Source organism: Artemia franciscana, chromosome 1, assembly GCF_032884065.1.
Source record: "Artemia franciscana chromosome 1, ASM3288406v1, whole genome shotgun sequence".
Taxonomy (NCBI): Eukaryota; Metazoa; Arthropoda; class Branchiopoda; order Anostraca; family Artemiidae; genus Artemia; species Artemia franciscana.
In genome coordinates, this window is record NC_088863.1 from 17,828,776 (window position 1) to 17,851,516 (window position 22,741).

The window sequence follows — 22,741 nt, forward strand, 5'->3', positions numbered from 1 at the left end:
AATCATTAGGAAGCTTTATAGTCTAAAAAAGCTTATTTCAGCGTTTTAGGCAAATTTTTTCTTGTATGGTTAGTTTGGAAGACTAAACAATGTCATTCATGACGGACAATGGTAACTCTTTTTTGTAACCTTTTAAAACCTAGGTAAATATAGTTCTGTTGTGTTTTAGAAAATAAGCCGAACGTCTTTTTTAGGGTATCTTGCTTTCTCTTGACGGATTATAACAGAACCTTATCACTTCGGAAACACCACAGGATTTTGACCATTTGACCAGGTTTGTTTCAGAAAATCCACGTAGGTTTATTTGGATATTTTTTTTTCTGTCTGAATTAAACCAATTTTACCAAAACTGTTACAAAGTTAAGATAAAACAAAATTTTGACGTAACAAAGTTCGTATTGTACTTAGACATGTTCTATACCTAAGACCAAGGTTTTCTGTCGGCACTTGGCATGGTATAATGAGAGCTCACTAGTATGACTGCAGGATGTGGCTCAGCACTTAAGCAAGTCTGTATGAGTAACAATAGTTCAAACATGAACAGTTTAGCGTTACGAAATTATTTGTCAGTCTGTTGAAGCGTCATATTTTCAAATCCCCACTCCAGTTACTAATCGCCAAATAAACTAAATATAGACAATGTATCAGCTTATTTATAATCGCTAGGGATGTTGGGAGTTATCAAAACCATAAATTTAAAAAATCATCAGACAATCATCAACAGGCCTCGTTTCTCACTCTAGCTCTTCTTCTTGAATACCAGAAGAACTGGCTAACAAACGCTGACCAGCTAATGGTAGTCGCTGCAGCAGCAAGTGGAATACAGGTGCTGGCAGACTTTGCTGTAGAACCTGAAAACAAAATTAAAATCCTTAAAAATTCAGCAATGATAGTAGAGACTATCCTAATATCAATACTAGTTTAAGGTGAAAACAATAAATACAGCACAGATAACCAACTATCATTTGTTTGGGTGTTGTCTACTTTTTTCCACAATTTTTATCACTTTGCCTTAAAATATGTTAGGCATATTTTATACTTTTTAAGTACCAATGTCAGTGAAAATGAAATTTAATTGTTCCAATTGGTTGAGTGGAAATCTGCACAATCTTTCTCAAGCAAGGTTTTACCCAGTGGGTAACCAGGTTAGAAGAAAACTCGATAGGAATACACACTTTCAGTTATACAATCAGTAAAAACACTTTCTTGGTTGGAGCCCCCCCCCCCTCGAATCGAAATTTTTGAAATACCCCCTTACCAAATGAAAAGAAATCCTCTGCCTTGGTTATAAGCAGATTAAAGCCCAATATTGTGTTAGAAGCTCTTCCCTCTTCAAATTACAAACAAGAGCTAAGAGCTCACATGGCACTTGTGACGAGGTCGGAAGAGCCAAGAGCCAAGAGCTCATATGGTATGAGTTTCTACCATATTCTAAGAATCCATAGATAGGTTTAGAAGGAAAATCAGAAGCTTAATGCCGGTCGGGATTTAAAATAAGAGCTCTGAGTCACGAAGTCCTTCTAAATATCAAAATTCATTAAGATCCGATCACCCACTCGTAAGTTAAAAATACCTCAATTTTTCTAATTTTTCCTCTCCCTTCAGCCCCCCAGATGGTCGAATCGGGGAAAACGACTTTATCAACTCAATTTATGCAGCTCCCTGACACGCCTACCAATTTTCATCGTCCTAAAACGTCCAGAAGCACCAAACTCGCCAAAGCACTGAACCCCACCCCCTAACTCCCCCAAAGAGAGCGGATCCAGTCCGGTTACGTCAATCACGTATCTACGACATTTATAAGTGTTTTCCAAGATTTCCAGTTTCCCCCTCCAACTCCCTCCAATACCAACAGATCTGATCGGGATTTGAAATAAGAGCTTTGAGCCATGAGTTCCTTCTAAATATCAAATTTCATTAGGATCCGGTCACCCGTTCTTAAGTTAAAATACCTCAATTTTTCTAATTTTTCCAAATTAACAACCCCCCGCTCCCCTAAAGAGAATGAATCCGCTTCAATAATGTCAAAAACATATCTATAGCTTGTGCTTATTCTTCCCATCAAGTTTCATCCCTCAAAGCGTTTTCCAAGATTTCCAGTTTCCCCCCTCCAGCTCCCCCAATGTCGCCAGACCTTATCGAGATTTAAAATGAGAGTTCTAAAGCACAAGATCCTTCTAAAGATCAAATTTCATTAAGATCTGATCACCCGTTCGTAAGTTACAAATACCTCATTTTTTCTAATTTTTCTGAATTACTCCCCTCCCCAACTCCACCAGAGAGAGCGGATCCGGTCCAGTTATTTCCGTCACATATCTTGGACTTGGGCTTATTCTTCCCAACAAGTTTCATTCTGATCTCTCCGCTTTAAGCGTTTTCCAAGATTTTCGCCCCCCCCCCCCAATGGCACTGGATCCGGTCGGGATTTAAAATAAGAGATCTGACTTACGAGGTCCTTCTAAATATGAAATTTCATTAAGATCTGATCACTTTTTTGTAAGTTAAAAATACCTCATTTTTTAATTTTAGAATTAACCCTCCCCCCAGCTCCCCCAGAATTTTTAGATTTATATTTTAATTTTGTATATTTTTTCATCCTTTTTTAATTAAAAAATAAGAGAGATACTCTTAAATTTAATGGATTGTAATTTTTTTTTCTCTTCTCAACATATTAAAATGTGAAAACAAGAGCTAAGAGCTCATATGGCACTTGTGACGAGGTCGAAAGAGCCAAGAGCCAACAGCTCATACGGTATGAGCTCTAGCGAAATTCTAAGAATCAACAGATTGCATTAAAAGGAAAATCAGAGGCTTAATGCCGGTCGGGATTTAAAATAAGAGCTCTGAGTCGCGAAGTCCTTCTAAATATCAAAATTCATTAAGGTCCGATCACCCACTCGTAAGTTAAAAATATCTCAATTTTTCTAATTTTTCCTCTCCCTTCAGCCCCCCAGATGGTCGAGTCGGGGAAAACGACTATATCGAGTCAAGTCGTGCAGCTCCCTGACACGCCTACCAATTTTCATCGTCCTAGCACGTCCAGAAGCACCAAACTCGCCAAAGCACTGAACCCAACCACCTAACTCAGCCAAAGAGAGCAGATCCAGTCCGGTTACGTCAATCATGTATCTACGACATTTATAAGTGTTTTCAAAGATATCCGGTTTCCCCCCTCCAACTCCCACCAATGTCAAAATATCTGGTCGGGATTTGAAATAAGAGCTCTGAGACATGAGTTACTTCTAAATATCAAATTTCATTAAGATCAGGTCACCCGTTCTTAAGTTAAAAATACCTCAATTTTTCTGATTTTTCCAAATTAACAAACCCCAGCTCCCTCAAAGAGAACGGATCCGTACCAATTATATCAATCTCGTATCTATAACTTGTGCTTATTCTTCCCATCAAGTTTCATCCCGATCTCTCCACTCTAAGGGATTTCCAAGATTTCTGTTTCCCCCCTCCAGCCTTCTATGTCCCCGGATCCGATTCGAATTGAAAATGGAGCATCTGAGATATAAGATTCTTTTATATATCAAGCTTCATTAAGATCCGATCACTCATTCGTAAGATACCTCGATATTCACGTTTCCCAAGAATACCCGTTTCCCGCTTCAACTCCCTTCAATGTCACCGGATCTGGTCAAGATTTAACATGAGAGTTCTAAATCACAAGATCCTTCTAGATATCAAATTTCATCAAGATCTAATCATCTGTTCGTAAGTTACAAATACCTCATTTTTTTTATTTTTCCGAGTTACTCCCCCCCCCCAACTCCACCAAAGAGAGCGGATCCGATCCGGTTATGTCAGTCACCTATCTTGGACTTGTGCTCATTCTTTCCAACAAGTTTCATCCTGATCTCTCCGCTTTAAGCGTTTTTCAAGATTTCCGGTCCCCCTCCCCTAATGACACTGAATCCGGTCGGGATTTAAAATAAGAGATCTGAGTTTTGTGGTCCTTCTAAATATGAAATTTCATTAAGATACTATCACTCTTTCGTAAGTCAAAAATACCACATTTTTTCTATTTTTTAGAATTAAAAACTCCCCCAAACAGAGCAAATCTGTTCCGGTTATGTCAATCCCGTATCTAGGACTTGTGTTTATTTTTCCCACCAAGTGTCATCCCGATCCCTCCATTCTAAACGTTTTCCAAGATTTTAGGTTCCGCCCCCCCAACTTCCCCTTCATCGGATACGGTTGGGATTTAAAATAAGAGCTCGGAGACACGATATCATTCTAAACATCAAATTTCATCAAGATCCGATCACTCCTTCGTAAGTTAAAAATACCTCATTTTTTTTTGTTTTTTCAGAATCGACCCTCCTCCCCCAACTCCCCCAAAGAGGGCAAATCCGTTCCGGTTATTTCAATCACGTATCTAGGACTTACGATTATTTTTACCACCAAGTTTCATCCCGATCCCTCAACTCTAAGCGTTTTCCAAGATTTTAGGTCCCCCCCCCAACTCCCCCAATGTCACCGGATCCGGTCGGGATTTAAAAGAAGAGCTCTGAGACACGATATCCTTCCAAAAATTAAATTTCATTAAGATCCGATCACTGCTTCGTAAGTTAAAAATACCTCATTTTTCTAATTTTCAGAATTAACCCCCCCCCCAACTCCTTCAAAGAGAGCGGATCCGCTCTGGTCATGTCAACCACGTATCTAGGACTTGTGCTTATTTTCCCCACCAAGTTTCATCCCGATCCCTCAACTCTAAGCGTTTTCCGAGATTTTAGGTTCCCCCCTCAATTCCCCCAATGTCACCGGATCCAGTCAGGATTTAAAATAAGAGCTCTGAGACACGATATTGTTCCAAACTTCAAATTTCATTCAGATCCGATCACTCCTTCGTAAGTTAAAAATACCTATTTTTTCTAATTTTCAGAATTATCCCCCCCCCAACTCCCCCAAACACAGCAGATCCACTCCGGTTATGTCAATCACGTATCTAGGACTTCTGCTCATTTTTCCCACCAACTGTCATTCCGATCCCTCCATTCTAAGCGTTTTCCAAGATTTTACATTCCCCCCCCCAAGTCCCCCCAATGTCACCGGATCTGGTCGGGATTTAAAATCAGAGCTCTGAGAGACGATATCCTTCCAAATATAAAATTTCATTAAGATCCCGTCACCCGTTCGTAAGTTAAACAAATTTTCTATTTTTCCGACTTAACCAACCCCCACTCCCCTCCTAGATGGTCAAATCGCGAAAACGACTATTTTTAATTTAATACGGTCCGGTCCCTGATACGCCTGCCAAATTTCATCGTCCTAGCTTACCTGGAAGTGCCTAAGGTGGCAAAACCAAGACAGACAGACCGACAGACAGACCAACAGAATTGCTATATGTCACTTGGTTAACACTAAGTGCCATAAAAAGAAAATAATTTGCAAGCTAAAACCAAAAAAACATTTCCCTTTTGGTTAATTTTGGAATCTTGCTTACCACTTTTTCTTTTTGAACAAACGCCAAAATGCTTTTTTTAAATCAGCAATTCTTTAGCTCTTGACTACCTAAAAACGTGTTTTTAGATCCAAGAATTCTAATTTTATTGTATGTGAAAATCCATCAGACTGATTCGAGAAGGAGGGGTCAGTCCCCATCGTCTACAAACGGAGACAGAAAGAGAGAAAATGAAGAAAAGGAGATACAAAAAATAAAGATGAGAAACAGGAGAAAAAGAACAAATTTAATAAAAAACTAAAAAAAACTAAAAACTGAAAAAAAAACTAAAAAAAGGAAAAAAACTGACAAATAAAGAAGAAAAAGAAAACTAAAAAAATAAAAAAAAATAAAAAAGGTAAAAACTACAAAAAAAACTAAAAAGAAAAAAGAAAAAAAGAACTAAAAAGCTTAAAAACAGGTAAAAACCAAAAAAAAAAACTATAAAGAAAAAAAAGGAAAAAAACAAAAAATTTATTTCATCATATACCAATTCAAAAACGAATGTATATACAGACCGGGACACAGGGAATATAAATGACGACCGGGACACTCAAAGAGAAATTACAGACTGGGACACCGGGACACAAATGACGACTGGGACGTGTGTGTCGACTGACGTCATGTTTGTGTGTCAACTGACGTCATGTTCGTCGACTATAAATGACGACTGGGACACAGGGACACAACTACAACGGGGACGCCGGGGGGCACAGGGGATAAATAAATGACGATGGGGACACAGGGAATGTTTGATTAGCAATCACCATCAACAAAGCTCAAGGGCAATCATTAGAATAATGAGGTATAGATCTGAATACGGATTGTTTTTCCCATGCACAATTATATGTTGCGTGTTCAAGAGTCGGTAAACCTGACAATCTATTTATATGTACAGACAATGGGACAGCAAAGAATGTTGTATATTCGCATGTTTTACGTAGTTAAAAACATAAATATATATATCTATCTATATTCACAGGTGGGACACAGGGACACAACTACAATGGCGCGTAACTAATATGGCGCGTAACGACTTACCCAACAGCTAGTACGTAATAAAAACAAACGAATATAAAAGTTCGTTACGTAAATTAATTCAAAAGTTACGTATAATTTTACTAATAAAAACGTTCGTAAAAAAAATCCAGTTTCCTTTTTAAGCAACCAAAAAATCAGAAGGCAACTAGGCCTCCTTTCCCGCTCCTTTTTTCTCAAAATCGTCCAATCAAAACTATGAGAAAGCCATTTATCCAAAAAAAAACAACTAATACACAAATTTCGTTTTAGTTACTCAAGTGCAGAGAGCCAAAATCAGAACAAGCATTAATTCAAAAACGTTCAGAAAATCAAATAAATTTTAACTGAAAGTAAGGAGCAACATTAAAACTCAAGACGAACAGAAATTACTCCGCATATGAAAGGGGCTGTTCCCTCCTCAACACCCCGCTCTTTACACTAAATTGTTTTACTGTTTTAAAAAATAGAGTTGAGAGAAAGAGTCAAACTTTAGCCTAAATTTTAAGTAAAATACTACATGATACAATTTAATCAATATTTATGAATTATGACATTATAGAAAAGCAGCAAGGAAATTTTTCCATATGTAGCATGGTACAGGATAATTGGATATAGTTTGGGAACAGGTTCTACCTGCTCTGGAACAACAAATCAAAGATAACGGTTAAATTTTTATATAATTACAAAAATCAATGCAATAAGAAGAAAGACTTACAGCAAGTAGCTGCTGTGGTTGACCACAAACTGCAACAGCATTACTTAAATGTACAACTCCATCTTCAAGATCACCATTGGCCAAAAGTTCCTCACCTAGTCGAACCTGAAAAGAAAAACTGGAAAATTAAATGTGCATTGCATTTTCCTTGAATTCATAGAAGAAAAAGCCTATGAAAGTAGAACAGTTATTTCAAAGCAACTACATCAGAGAAAGTCATAGTTTGGACACACAATGATAGTCTTTATTACATCAAATTAGGTATCATATATTACATGGACCCAAGGACTTCTTTACCAATTAAAATTCCAATCCTGCTGAAAAAAAGGGATACAGAGCCATAAGTTACAGTGCATAAAAAGTCATATACCTGAGACTGACTAAATAGATACATTCAAACTTGGGAAGTCAGCATATCTCACAGAAGTAAAAGCAAATGACAATTGGTTCTCCTGACAGTCAAAAAGAGAAACAAACACTGGATTTACCTGAACTTGATTATTGGCATTGTTGCAATTGGGCATTGTTTCTAATATTTCCATATTCCCCTACAAATTCTATTGTCATCTCACCCACCATCTCTCTCCATCTCACCACCATCTTAAGAGGATACACTTGATATTCCTCATTACCAACATCATGGTGGTGAACCACCTACATATGTTTATTTTTAGGCTACAACATCTTCTTCTTTGTTAGATAGCACTTGGACTCCATCATTTGGTGTCCTTCTGGCTTCAAACTCGGTTAATTTTCCTCCAAGGCAGTGAATTTATATTTTTCCAAGGGGGACAGAAAAACTAATTTCACTTTTTCATAAGGGCCAAACAAGAGAAACATAGGGTCTTGTTACCTATCCCCTGCAATTTAAGAGTAAACTCAGCAGGTACCCCTACTGCTCTTGCAAAATAACCCCGCTTCTTTTGCTAGTCAACCCTTCTTCTTGTATTTACAGGACTTCTTTTATGAAATATCGAGACTTCAGAAGAAGTCAGTGATCCTCTTGAAGATCCATCTCTCTTATTGTGCTGGGAGGTCTGCTTTTAGCAACATCTTAATATTTTCCTGCAATCCCAACTTCCCTCCAGAGAATCATTGGTTCTTCCCTCCAGAGAATCATTGCTTGGCTCTTAATCCTCAGAAACGTCAAGTTATCCATCCAGTCTTTCAATATGAGCTTCAACAGTCTATAGTGAAGTTATTTGTAATTTCTATGTTTCAGTGCATCCCTAAAGGTGATAGATACCGAGTTTTGGCTGATTCCAGAAAACCTCTGGATTGCATGGTTTCCATCCAGTTTTTAAATATGAGTTTCAACAGTCTATAGTGAAGTAATTTGTAATTTCTACGTTTCAGTGCATCCCTAAAGGTGACAGATACCAAGTTTTGGCTGATTCAAGAAAACCTCCAGATTGCATTGTTTTCCACTTTGTCAACTTTCTCATTACAACGTGCTCCCTGGTGGGTGGGGATGTCTTGGAAAACTAGTTCTACTCCCTTCTAGGCAAGGGCTATTGTCAATTATTGCAACAGATGGACATCTCTGTCAGTAACTTCAAAATAGATTTTCTTGATAATTTGTAGAGATGATTGCGACTCTGAGAATACAACTGCCTTTTTCCTGGGAGGAAAGTTTATGTGGACCACCTTCAGAGCCTTGCATATTGCATCTATTTCAGCCATGAGGACAGAGGAGCCACTGGGAAGTAGTTTCGAAATGCGGAGGTTTATCTGGAGGATGACTACTGCATCAGCTGCTTTACCTGCTTGTACAGATCTATCTGTGTAAATTTCCAGGAACTCATGAAACTTTGTCATACGAACTTTTTGGAATTCCACTTGAGTTATTACTGGAGGCATATTTTACTTCTTTCCCACAATGAGCTGGAGGCATACATTAATAGGAGTTACCCTCCATGGTGGAGGAAAGAGAAGTGTGTGAGTGATTTTTCTTATGATTGTCAGGAATCTTTCCATCTTTGATCATTTTGTTTGTCCTTTGTTTGCAGTTCTTGGTATATTTTCTTTCTGTTCTTTCTTTTTTACTCCATCTTTTTTTTTTATGATAGGTTATAAATAAAATGAATGAATGAGTGACATCTCCAATTCCTCCTCACAAAACAAATCCTTTTGTTTTGGGGTTTGAAGCCCCCCCCCCAAAAAAAAAATGTTGATCCAACTTGTAAAAACATAACAGAAATGAATAGAAACAAATTTTTGATACGTTTTTTAAGGCTTTTTTGTACCTCCCCCTGAAAAAATACTTTTGTAGCCACCTCTCCCCCCCCAAAAAAATACTGGATACCAAACTGGTAGTATTGTACTATTATGCCATCTGGCTACATCTTAGATCTTTGCAAATTTTACTATTTTTTCTACTTCAAATATCCTTGATTCATATCTTAATCCTATCTACTCCTCTTACTTTCCTCTCATTCTTGTATGATCTTATTGCTCAAGGTACAACATTTTCTCTCTCCTACCAAGCTCAAAGCATTTTTACTACTATTCCACACTTTATTTTCAACTTTCATCCATATGGTATTATGTTCTACTTTGCAAACTATTCTATGGATATTATATTGTTTATCTTCTACAGCATCAAATTCTAAACTGAAAAGTTTCAAATCCAACTGATCTTTGAGACTCCTTCTCAAATTCTCTGCCTATAGTCTATCAATGTCATACTTTCACAGAGGTTACTCTCCCTAAATGTCTGCTTTAAACTAACCGTAGACACAACTGGCTGAGGATCTTGACTATTAACATCAGTATCGACACTTCTGCATACCCTGGTGTCTTGCTTTGATCCTGCTAGTCTTGAATTTACAATAACATAGTAAAATAAGTTCAGCCACCTTACCATAATGTGAATATCATGTTAACTTACAAGCCATCTTATGACCATATACTGTGTTAGCTAAAACTAGATTATTGTACCTGCAATAATGTAGCAGTCAATTATCATTGCTATTCTCCTTCCCATTACCAAATTTAATTAAGCTATGATACCATCTATCCCTATTTGTGTCATCCTGGGCGTTAAAGTCTTCTAATAAATAATGTATTTCTACCTAGGATCCTGTCTAGTTGTTCTTGTAACTATATATAAAAATTCCATCTGATTGACTACTGTCTCCAACAGTCAGTTCTACAGTGATATATGCCACTATGACTGATACCTCCTGCTATTTGGTCATAAAGTGAGCATCTAGAATCCTAGTATTAATACCTTGGAAACCTAAACAAGATTTACAAGCTTCCTTATTCATGATCAGCCCCACTCCCAGTCTAGCCACTCTATCTTTTATACACATCAAAGGAGGTTCAAGTAATGCAAGGATCATTTTAATACTTACTTCTTCAAGGAAGAATTTCTGAACTTCTTCATAGTTGTTCAAGTTAGGTATCACAGTAGCACTGCCAGTTTTTGACTTTTTCTGCTTCCTTTCTAAAACATGATTAACAATAATTAACGTTCCAATCTATAAAAAAATGGTGCTGCAACTCTCTCAAAGGAAGGAAAGATAGTATACCTGTAAAGAATCAACAGTGGATATTTGCATTTTGTGACCCCCTGAGCCATTGAAAACTGAAGAATTAAGAAGAAAAAAAAAACTTTGTCTGCTTGGAACATCTGCCAGGAAGAATTATCATGTGTCTCTAGAAATGCAGGGCTCAATTTCTCTCAAAACTTGAAAATCCCTCCTCACTGGTTTTTATGGCACTTTAGGCACTTCCAGGGAAGCTAGGACAATGAAATTTGGCAGGCGTATCAGGGACCGGACCAAATTAAATTAGAAATAGTCGTTTTCCTGATTTGACCATCTGGGGAGGAGTGGGGGGCCTGTTAATTTGAAAAAAAAAATAGAAAAATTGAAGTATTTTTAACTTATGAACAGTTGATCAGATCTTAATGAACGTTGATGTTTGGAAGGATATTGTGTCTCAGAGCTGTTATTTTAAATCCCGACTGGATCTGGTGACATTGGGGGAGGAGTTGGGAGGGGCAAACCTAAAATCTTGGAAAACACTTAGAGTGGAGGGATCAGGATGAAACTTGGTGGGAAAAATAAGCACAAGTCCGAGATACATGACTGACATAACCGGAACGGATCCGCTCTCTTTGGGGTAGTTAGGGGGGGAGTCAATTCTGAAAAATTAGAAAAAAATGAGGTATGTTTAACTTACTAACAGGTGATTGGATCTCAATGAAATTTGAAATTTAGAAGGATACCGTGTCTCTGAGCTCTTATTTTAAATCCCGACCGGATCTGGTGACACTGGGGGGGGGAGGGGAGTTGGGAGAGGGAAACCTAACATCTTGGAAAACACTTATGAGTGGAGGGATGGGGATGAAACTTGGTGGTAAAAATAAGCACAAGTCCTAGATACATGATTGACATAACCGAAACGGATCCGCTCTCTTTGGGGTAGTTGGGGGGGGGGGGGGGGGTAATTCCAAAAAATTAGAAAAATGAGGTATTTTTAACTTAGGAATAGATGATTGGATTTCAATGAAATTTGATATTTAGAAGGATATTGTGTCTCAAAGCTCTTATTTTAAATCCCAACCGGATCTGGTGACATTGGGGGGAGTCTGGGGTGGGGGAACCTAAAACCATGGAAAACGCTTAGATTGGAGGGATTGGGATGAAACTTGGTGGGAAAAACAAGCAGAAGTCTTAGATGCATGATTTACATAATTGGAATGGATCCGCTCTATTGGGGGGGGGGGGGGGGGGGGTTAATTCTGAAAAATTAGAAAACATGACATATTTTTAACATACAAAGGAGTGATCGGATCTTCATGAAACTTCATATTTAGAAGGACCCCATAACTCAGATTTCTTATTTTATATCTCAACCAGATCCAGCATCATTGGGGGGACTGGAAATCTTAGAAAATACTTAAAGCAGAGAGATCAGGATGAAACTGGATGGGAAGAATAAAAACCTGTCTAAGATATGTGACTGACATAACTGGACCGGATCTGCTCTCTTTGGTGGAGTTGGGGGAGGGGGGTAATTTTGAAAATCGAGGTATTTGTAACTTATGAAAGGGTGACCAGATCTTAATGAAATTTGATATTTAGAAGGATCTTGTGCTTTAAAGATCTAATTTTAAATTCCAACCAGATCCTGTGACATTGGGGGGAGTTGGAGGGGGAAACTGGAATTCTTGGAAAATGTAAAAAATGGGGTATTTTTATCTTACAAATAGGTGATTGGATCTTAATGAAATTTGATATTTAGAAGGGATTCATGTCTCAGAGCTCTTATTTAAAATCCCAACCAGATCTTTTGACATTGGGGGGAGTTGGAAGGGGAAATCTTGGAAAACACTTGGAGTGGAGGAATTGGGATGAAGCTTGGTGGATAGAATAAGCAAATGTCCTTGATACGTGATTGACGTAACCATACTGGATTCGCTCTCTTCGGGGGAGTTGGGGGGAGGGGTTCAGTTATTTGGCGAAATTGGTGCTTCTGGACGTGCTAGGATGATGAAAATTAGTAGGCGTGTCAGGGAGCTGCACAATTTGACTTGATAAAGTCGTTTTCCCAGATTCGGCCATCTGGGGGGCTAAAGGGAGAGGAAAAATTAGAAAAATTAGGTATTTATAAGTTACAAGTGGGTGATCGGATCTTAGTGAATTTTGACATTTAGAAGGACATTATGACTCAAAGCTCTTATTTTAAATCCTGACTGGCATTAAGCCTCTGATTTTCCTTTTAAATCAATCCATTGATTCTTAGGAGCTCTTGGCTCTTAGCTCTTCTTGCCTCATCACAAGTGCCATATGAGCTCTTAGCTTTTGTTAAACTGGAATTGTAGTTTTGTATGGGACTCTGCAGCAGTTTTGCATGGACTACTGTAAGCTTTGCCTCTCCCCCTTTATCTTAATATTTGAAGCTTCCTGAGACATGTGTGTATGAGTGTTCAAAAGTAGTTATTATAATTTTTTTTAAGTTTCTTTAAATAGCCCTACAGTATTTTTAATCATGCCTCAAGTTGAATTCAACTATTTTTAGCAGTCAAAACTCAGCACACATTTCTATAGCAATCTATTACTTAAACTCTTCATTAGTGAAGATTGGTGTTGAACAGGATATGAACTGGGATCTAGCCCATTTCAAACCAACATTCAATGCAGTGGTGTCAATAGGGGAAAGGGGACAGTGTTTACATTATGTCTATAGAACAGCTAAACTGTGCCTTTGTCAAAAATAACCAAACAAAGATCTAAAAAGTTAAAATTTTCCAAGATTATTGTCAGCCAATCCTAACCATCAGCCAGTTTCAAGTATCTGCATCAGATCCAAGAGAACTTGCTGTCTATGTCTATGAAACATAGGCTACACTTCAATAATACCATTTTTCTAAGATTATATACTGTCCAAGTACTGGGGGTATTACTCTAAGCTAGGTCTAGCCAAGCATAATTATTCAGCAGTTGTTGTCTTTTTGCAATGGTTAATACTACTAACTCAGAGGGTATCATTTTTGTACTTCTAGTCTTTAGGAGGAAACAGTTGAAACTGCTTTAAAACATTCTGAATACTTACTTATATTATTCCCTATGGCATAAAAATAAAATGTATCAAAACCCCCTTCTCATTAATGTTCAAATATATACCCAGAATTGTGTCTATATAATGAATTTCCATATGCTGTACTTATTGTTGTAATACTTGTTTGCATAATATCATTTTGAAGAAAAGGGGGTGTCCATAGAAAATTCACATTGACTATATATGATTCCAGATACATATTTGACCATTAGGAGGGGGTGGTGTAAAGTTGATTGGTATACTTTCAGCAATGATATAAGTAAGTAGGTCTTTTATAGGATGTTTCAAAGAAGTTTTTAAGAGTTTTGTTAATTTATTTCAAATGCAGTAAGCCCTACAAATCTTGTCACACTAAACACTGTAACCTTAGCAACAAAAAGAACAAAATATGCAACAACAGAAAAACATACTTTACAACAGCTTACACACCAAAAGAACAACTAATATGACAAGAAAAAAATGGATCAAAATAAAACCCTATATAGGACTCTAATGAAGCTAATTAGAATCAAACAATGGGTAACTGTGGTCTCTGCATTTTCTGGTGGTATGGTAGATGTGTCAGGACAAGGTATGAGTTTGATGGCTCTTTGTTGCACTTTTTTTACTTTTTGGTCTGTCTCTCTTATTAAGAGGATAACAAACTGATGAGCAATACTGCAGTATCAGACATAAATTAGACAAATAAAGTAGCATCATTGAATGAAGGCTAAACTTAGAGAATGTGTACTTTAGGCTTAATAATTGTTAATTTAACCTAGACTATAGGCAGCTTTTGAAACTTGTATATCAAATTTGAGCCAAAGCAAACACCAAGGTCTTGAACATACTCCACACTTGTTTTAACATCAATGTTATCATCAATTAAAATTTACAGGCCTATATTGTAGTGTTTCCTCCTGGAAGGTTTAAAGTACAATACTTCATAGTCACTGAAGAATTTTGGTAAGATTCTAGACAAGCCAATTTTGGCTATATTGGAAAAGCATCATGTTAGAAAAATGAAACTTTCAGCAACGAACCCATGATCAAAAACACACTTCAAGAAGGTATTGCCAAGCTACTATGTCAACCCTCTTCTGATTTTTAAGCCTTAGAAATTCGCCAACTTTTCAGGTCTATTACCTATAGGAATATGACAAAACAATGGTTTTAGTTTTTAAAATGTAATTTCTGGTATTTGAGAAGAGTTTTTAAGCCAGATTTTTTTTTATTTAGAAAATATATCTGCATATCTTTGAAACCTCATAAACTGGGATTGAACAATGTTGTTACCTTAATTCACACTTCAGAGCAATAAGGTCCAATGGATCTGTGTTGCTCCATGAGTGATGATGGCTGACACATGTTACTGATCTGGATCATGCCAGCAGTATTTCCAGTTACTGCATGACCACTTGTTATCCAGTAACTTCTTGAAAGTTATAGGTGAAGTTGCCGACACTGTAGACTTGGAGAGGGAATTCCACTTGTTGACAACTCTTTTGGAGAAGTTTGGATGCATTTTGTGCTTACATGGCATTTAGAAAGCAGAAAATATAGTTGTGAAGTAGAAAATACATTTTTGTGCTTTATTTAAGTAGATTTTGCAAGGTTTCACTTTTATAAGACAGTCATTATTAAAAATCATCAAAGGTCAGTGCCCTCTAGACAGTGGTGAAATTTTGTCAAAATCCTAGGGAGGGAGGTGCAGACTTGGAGCCAAGTTAAATCATAGGAAAATTACCTCAAATTGTATCTTCTAACAACTAAGGTTGAAGAACCTGTAGATGTTACCAGGTAATCTTGACTTGATATTCATGTCATAGTCCATGAGTGGATCATCACTATTTGCATATATACAGGGAAGTTCAGTTTCATTGTTTGGTGTTACTAGATGTATCACCAGCAGGGTGTGTTTGAGGGCTAAAAGGGGCAGGTTCCACCTAATAAATCCTGCTGGTTTGTTCTACTGCACCTTCCATGAATTCTTGCTCTAATCATGGTTGACACTGATCTTGAAGCTGTCAACAGATTTGGCCAACAAAGTAGATTCACTGATTGAATTCCACAGTAGAAAAATGTATTTGGTGAAGAAATTGAACTTTTCACACTTTCTGCTTGATTTTTTATATAGTTTTATGGAATTTCCTTATGTTTTGGTGATCAAAAATGGGCTTAATGGTGTCACCGGTCATCATCTAGATACAGGGATGACATCTCATTTCTTTCTATGGTATGTTAGGGTAAGCATGTCAGCTTTTCTGGTCACAGCTTATAAAAGATTTGCTGTTTGGTAAAATGGAGCTTGGTTGCTCTATGCTGGACCTTCTCAAGTATCTCCATGTCATTATTAAAGCAAGGGTTGGCAACTGAAATGCCAAACTCAAGATGGGGATGAACAAGGGCTGTTTAAAGCTTCTTAATATCTCTTGGTTGCTGACTTGTCACTGAACCCTTGATCAAACTAAGGACCTTGCCTGCCTTAGTTGCTTGGTTCCAAAAGTGACTATGAAATTTAAGCTTATTATCAATGATTACCCAAAGATCACACTCTTCCTTGGCATTCTGAATGGGCATATTGGCACCTGCAGAGTCAAACATGTGATAACTATGACATGAGTTGTTTAGACTGAAATGCAGTACTTTGCATTTGCATGGGTTGAACTTGAGCATCCAGGTTGTTGCCCACAGACAGAGGTTGCTGAGATCTTCTTGCATAGAAGAGCAATTTTCCATTGAGGCTGCTGGATTAAGGAGTTTGGAATTGTCTGTATACAGTTCCAAGCCCTTCTTGACTGCCTTAGGAACATCATCTACATAGAGTTTAAACAGTGTTGGCCCTAGTTTGGTCCCTTGAGGGACACCACTCTTAACATGAACTGGTGTAGAGTAGATGAGGTCACCTCTTTCATCATATATAGCAACAATCTGAATTCTATCAAATACAAAGCTGTGGATCCACTGGGAAACATCATTGTCTATTCGATATGCTGACAGCTTGAGCATCAGGTAGCAGTGAGACATCTTATCAAAGGCCTTAGCTTCATACAGTAGGAACACATCAACTGAAAAACCCTGCTCCAGTGGATCACTTATAGATTCATAAGCTAGTATTAGATTTTTTTTTATATGCATGCCTTTCTTGAAGCCATGCTGACCACCAAAAAGAAGGCCATTCTTGGTAATATGCACTATGATGGCACCATTGACTAACGCTTGGAAAGGTTTGGCCATAACCAAGGTCAGGCTAATGGGTCTATAGTTCTCAGGCTGGGTTCTAGATCCTTTCTTTAATATTAGAGTAATTATGGCTGTCTGCCAATCTGCAGATAGGCTCACTGAAAAATGAGTCATATAGTACCATAAAGATAAAAATATATTAAAGAAAACTGACCCATTTCTGTAGATGCTTGAAATTTACAGGCTTATCTTAGTTTTGATACAATTTTAGAAGAAACTGAATTTTAGCAGGGGGGCAAACAGGGGCCAGGGAATTTGCCCTCACCCCATGTCCTACAGAAAATTAAACCCTGTCTCTAGAGGGAGAAGGAGTGGAGATAGGTACTTCAAAAGGTAAATACTTTGCAGCTTGTATTATTGACTTACAAATAAAGTGAACATACCACTGGATGCTTTTTTTATGCTCTTTACAAACATAATAATTGCTTTTCCTGCAAATTCAAATGACCAAAAAATTTCTAGTTTTTGGGTTAAATGTATCAAAGTATTATTGACTTACTAATAAAGTGAACATTCCACTTAATGCCTTTTTTATGCTATGTATAAGTATAATAATCACTTCTATTACAAATTCAAATTTAAGCACTTTTTGAGCTCTTATAAATGATGAATTTTCAACTAAAGTATGAGTTATCAGTTGTTTTAAAGAAAATAATACTGTCTTCTCTTAGTGCTGTTTTCTTGGTTGTTTTTGACAAAATAATAATATATTTTCTCAGTGCCAAAATTATTTATAGTTAGGCTAGGTCAAAAAGTGCTTAAATTTAAATTTGAGATAGAGGCAATTATTATATTCATAAAGAGCACAGAAAAAGGCATCATGTGAGATTTTCATGTTATTGGTAAGTCAATAATATCAACTGTGATATGTTTATTGTTTTTGGGTATAAATAGGCTTACAACATTGGTTTAATTACTACTTGGTTATAAACCTATTCTTTTAGTTATATAGTCCATAAGCTTTGATTTATTATGATTAAGTTGGCTAAGAAATTCAATATAATTTCTCTATATTTATATTCATTATGTTTTTTCTGTTGCTTTGATATTTTTTTTACATGTAGGTGTTTTTAAAAAGCCTAACAGAATAAAACAAAAACACAGTAGATTTTTTTGGAATTTTTTTATTTAACTTAATCTTGACAAATCAATGTTTGTGAATTGTAGGCCTACAACTTTTACAAAATGGACTTATGAATAACTCATTTTTATATCAAAAAATATAGAATGAAATTATTATTTTTAAGGGTCCTCAAAGTGCTTAAAATTGAATCAGCAAGAAAAACAATTAGGCTAGCCTGTCATATCTATAAAAAGAACAAAAAAAGGCATCTAATGGTATGTTCACTTTATTTTTAGGTCAATGATGTGAACTGCAAAATGTTTTTTCTTCAAAATACCTTCCCAGGCCAAACTTTAGTAGCCTATGTAGGCCTACATCCATCTCTGTAAGTTTCATTTTCTAATCTTAACCCCTTTCCAAGATAGCAGGAAAGAAGCTTGTCAAGAATTTTACTAATATTTTTAATACCTGTTTTAATAGAGAAATATCACAATTCGTCCAACAAAACAATGGATTAGGCCTCATACATTAGTTGAGCATTTAGGCCTATTGCACCATTCCATGGAATTTAATTCAGAAGAATCCATGCAAAAGACTGTTACCAATTTGTAAGAATCAAAGGGTAATACGAACGGAATTTTTCATCATAAAACACCAGAGTTTACAGTCTGGCTAGCCTACACCTATCTCTAAAACAATCCTGCTTACTCTCTCTCAACATTTTCTTGTAGTTTGGGTCACTTCGCCTTTTTTTGTCAAAATATACACAGTAGCCAATAAAAAAAGTTCCAGCAGCCATTCCAGCAGCAATCATTGCATTTTTACTTAATAGCATTTTGATTTTTTAAGTTTTATTGTGAAAATGTTTTTGAGCAGTTTCTTCCTTAATTAGTAGCACTTAGAAACACCTAAAGGAGGCCCACACTGAATACATCGTGACATTAAATTTTTCGGACTTGCATCATATTGTTCAGCATTGTCGTTTCGTACATGTAAACTGCTTAAATGAATATTAAAAATTTTACACTCTAAGCTTATTTCATCTGCTATATAAGCCTTCCTAATAAGCCCTGACGGTATTTATTGTCGTAGAGTGCACTTTCGACAAGATCTTTTAAAGATGTCTTTTTGTTTTCGGCTTTTTTAAGATACAGGTTCTGTTAAACTATGCCAGAAACTTTGAACAGGATCTTTGATTGCTGTGTTGCAAATCCCTGGTAAAAATATCGATCGTATATTTGAAAGATTTAAATAAAAGTACCATTGCTTTTCTTGTAGATAATTATGAAGTTTTTTTTTTTAGTTTTCTTGCGCAAAGGAGAGCGGGAACAAATAGAAAAAGTTGCATTGGTATTGCCTGCCTGACCTTTGAACGTTCAGCAATGGGAAAATACAATCCAAGTGTCATTATTTTTCAGAAGCAAGAAAAAATTTTGTTCCATTAGTTAATCATAATTTTTATGTTTGGTTCATTTCTCGTTGAGTTTGCTCGAGGGTTATTTCGTATTCCTGGGTGGGTGTGAGATAGCTCTACCGGTCACTAAATTGAGATTTGAGCCACTTGTCGTTCGTCCCCTCAGAATAAATAATGGAAATACGGAGAACAGTCCCTGGCAATCATGAGTTGTGGTTCAAAAAAGGCCAATGCGACATGCTATGAACATAAAAATAATGGATTACAGAAAGTGACTGCAAAAGCATGTTTGAAGCTGAAATTAGTTTGTTTTGGATTCCAATTTCTGATTATCGTAAGAAGACACCCTATTAAAATATTAGGAAAACATTACGAAATGACTTATATGATTCCTTGAAAATATTAAATTTGGAAACAGCATTGAAACGCTGTGCTAGAACTTGTTTAAATATTACCAATCATTATTTTACCCATGATTTGCTTTTTAACAAACTTGATCTTTCGCAGTGCAAAATCAAACCCCATTCAAACTATTTCTAGATACATTTTTGTTTAAAACAGTAAATAATACTGTATATTGTATTGTTGTAATGATCCAAATTATAAAATATAAGGATAGCCTTGTATATTTTTTGAAGAAGTGCTTTTAGACTTTTGCATTGAAATTGTCCTATTCCATAGTAGTATTGGGAATATTTTATTACTCTTTTTGAAATTTCAGTTCAATTTTTTTGCAAAACTACCTATTTTGTAATATAGCTGTTTAGTTTCATACTGGCTAAGCATGTATATCATAATGTTTTATGCAAAGTCTGTAAGTATGATTGTACTTGAACTTTGAACTAGGGGAATCAAATGCAGTTGACTAAACTGATGTCAAGTCAAACGAAGTTCTGACAAGGTTCGAACGTCAATAGCTAGCTTCTTTGTCAGTATGGCAGAATGTTAAAAAACTAAAAACATAGCTCATGTCTGTGAAACCTAAATATTTTTTACCTAATTAGGGTAAAAACCTAATTAGGGTGAAACCTAAATAAGGGTTCATGTCCAACCTATCTGATTGGTCAAGAACCAATTGGATTTTTGCAGTCATTGCTCACTGATGCTTTAGAATATAAAAAAATATATCTATAAGAAATTTACCTTCATTATCCGTCTGAAATGCCTTATAATGTTATACCAATTCTAAAAGAAATTAGTAGATATATGACTTTTTAAAGGACTTTTTAAATGAAGTAGGAACTTCCTAGGAGGGTGTGAAGACGGAGGCCTTGAATAGATTGGGCAAGAGGAGAAGCGTGTGAAGCTGTGTTGGCCTCAGGCGACTTGGTGCTGCGGTGAGTTGTTGATAGCAGTAGTAGTAAGGCCGCCCCTGTAAAAAACTCCGAAATCCATAAATTAAATTACTAACATCCGTAGGTCGCTATGCACTGACTTTACTAAGCGTCAGGAGTTACAAAAAGTCAACTAGAGTTCAGGGATAAAAACAATCAGAGTAAATATGGCTAAAGAGACTGAAACTTTTGAAATATTCTGTAGTTCAACTAAAGTTTAAAAAAAGCTCAAGGTCCAAACGCCCTCATACTAAACTTTCTTTTGTTCTGTGGATTACTTTCAACCGACTAATCACAAAACGTTTTATAGAATTAAGTTCCTATACCTAATGTCAAAAAGTGAACTACCAAATATGTTTCCTAAACTATTTAAAGCATAACTTACTTTTGGCACTGAATAGATTTTTGAGAAAAAGAATAGAAGTAAAAAAAACTTTATTTCTTGAAAAATTTTCATTTTATGAATGGATCGTAGTGAGTGGTTAGGTGTTGCCAGAACAAATTGGAATGTGTTCTAACATCAAGCTAACAAACAAAAATCCAGCTCACAATTTTGTCTAATACAGTGTCAAAGTTTATTCATCTCTACCTAAACAAGCTAAACTTCTTAAATAACTCTAGATAAACTTACCCAGTGCCGGAGCCTTTATAAATTTGATACTTCGTGCTACCTAGTTAGCATTCCGAGCTTACCCCTGATTTAGATATATGACTGAATTGAATCCTTTAGGGTAATTGACATTTTTTTCCAGAATTACACCCTGCGTCGTATAGCCCATCGAAATTAGCGTGACACAATAAATTACTTCAATAGAGGAATACAATTCTAAAACATTTTTGACTCTTTCAAGTAATAAAAGTCTCGTCTTCGTAATTTTTATTGATTGTATAAAATTCTACATTAGCTCAATCGGCGGTCAAATTTACTCATTTGTAGTAATTTTTATTCGTTTTAAATTTCAACTAATTTCGACCAGCAGTAGTTTCATGAAATAAATATTTATAGTTTTACGATACAGATGAAAATAAGTGGGTTTATTATTCGAATGCATCCAAGATGATGGGGATATTTAGTCTTTTGTAAGGCTGAAGTAATCCTTAACCCCATCCTGTAGACACCCTAGAATATATATGACCCGTAACCAATACTTTTGTTAAAAGAATCAATTTATGTTACATTTTGTTGAAAATGTTTGTTTGTTTCTATAAATGCATGCCAAGTTCATTTATTAAAAGGGGTTATATTAAAATTCGCTAGGAAAAATGACGTCACGAATCAAGACGACCATATTTGTTTTCTGAATTTTCAAGTTAATTATAGTTCTCTTGATCTTGGAGTTTTACTTGAGCTGTGTTTCGTGGCCTGAAATTTCAAATGAAGCCAGTACAAGAAGATCGATTTTTTTAGCGTCAAAAATAGACCACTTTTTTTATAGCCTCACATCTCCTTGATCTAGTTAACTTATCTTGAAAGTTTTATAGCAATTGAAGGAAAAAATTTTTTGGCCCATATTGGGGTCTCAGTAGCCGATAGAACGTGTTTTTTTTGCAAAGTAATTATTCCTGTAAGGTTCGTCTATCCCAGTATACATGCCCAGGGAATTATTAGTGGCTCGGACACGAACAAATTTTGGGAATTATGAATCAGCTTAACAATTTTTTCCTTTGATTTTGTCTTTATTGAGGCTCCCTTGTCTCTGGGCTCATGTCCTGTAGATCTAAGCCAATCTGAGTCAGTAGCCGATAGAACGGTAGCCAATCAGTAGCCGATAGAACGTGCTTTTTTTGCAAAGTAATTATTCCTGTAAGGTCCGTCTATCCCAGTGTACATGCCCAGGGAATTATTAGTCGCTCGGACACGAACAAATTTTGGGAATTATGAATCAGCTTAACAATTTATTCCTTTGATTTTGTCTTTGTTGAGGCTCCCTTGTCTCTGTGTTCATGT

The 22,741-nt window shown here is 36.3% G+C and overlaps 1 protein-coding gene across 1 annotated transcript; it reads right to left on the minus strand.

The window, feature by feature from the left end:
* Positions 1 to 642: 642 nt before the first annotated feature.
* Positions 643 to 18,976, minus strand: LOC136026454 (mitochondrial import receptor subunit TOM20 homolog). Its single transcript, XM_065703053.1, has 4 exons — positions 18,754 to 18,976; positions 10,547 to 10,638; positions 7,188 to 7,292; positions 643 to 851 (listed from the first exon to the last, which is right to left on the minus strand). Exons 1-4 carry the CDS (start codon positions 18,878 to 18,880, stop codon positions 735 to 737), a joined length of 441 nt encoding a protein of 146 aa, XP_065559125.1. The 5' UTR covers positions 18,881 to 18,976; the 3' UTR covers positions 643 to 734.
* Between the last annotated feature and the right edge of the window lie 3,765 nt (positions 18,977 to 22,741).

Bases quoted from the DNA above. Each gene is read 5' to 3' on its own strand.
- LOC136026454 (XM_065703053.1), bottom strand. From the start codon at position 18,880: ATGCTATTAAGTAAAAATGCAATGATTGCTGCTGGAATGGCTGCTGGA. The intron at 10,639-18,753 runs GTAAGCAGGATT...ATCATGTTTTAG, and splicing joins CAAGAAAATGTTGAGAGAGA to AAAGGAAGCAGAAAAAGTCA. The intron at 852-7,187 runs GTAAGTCTTTCT...TTTTGTTTTCAG, and splicing joins AACCACAGCAGCTACTTGCT to GTTCTACAGCAAAGTCTGCC.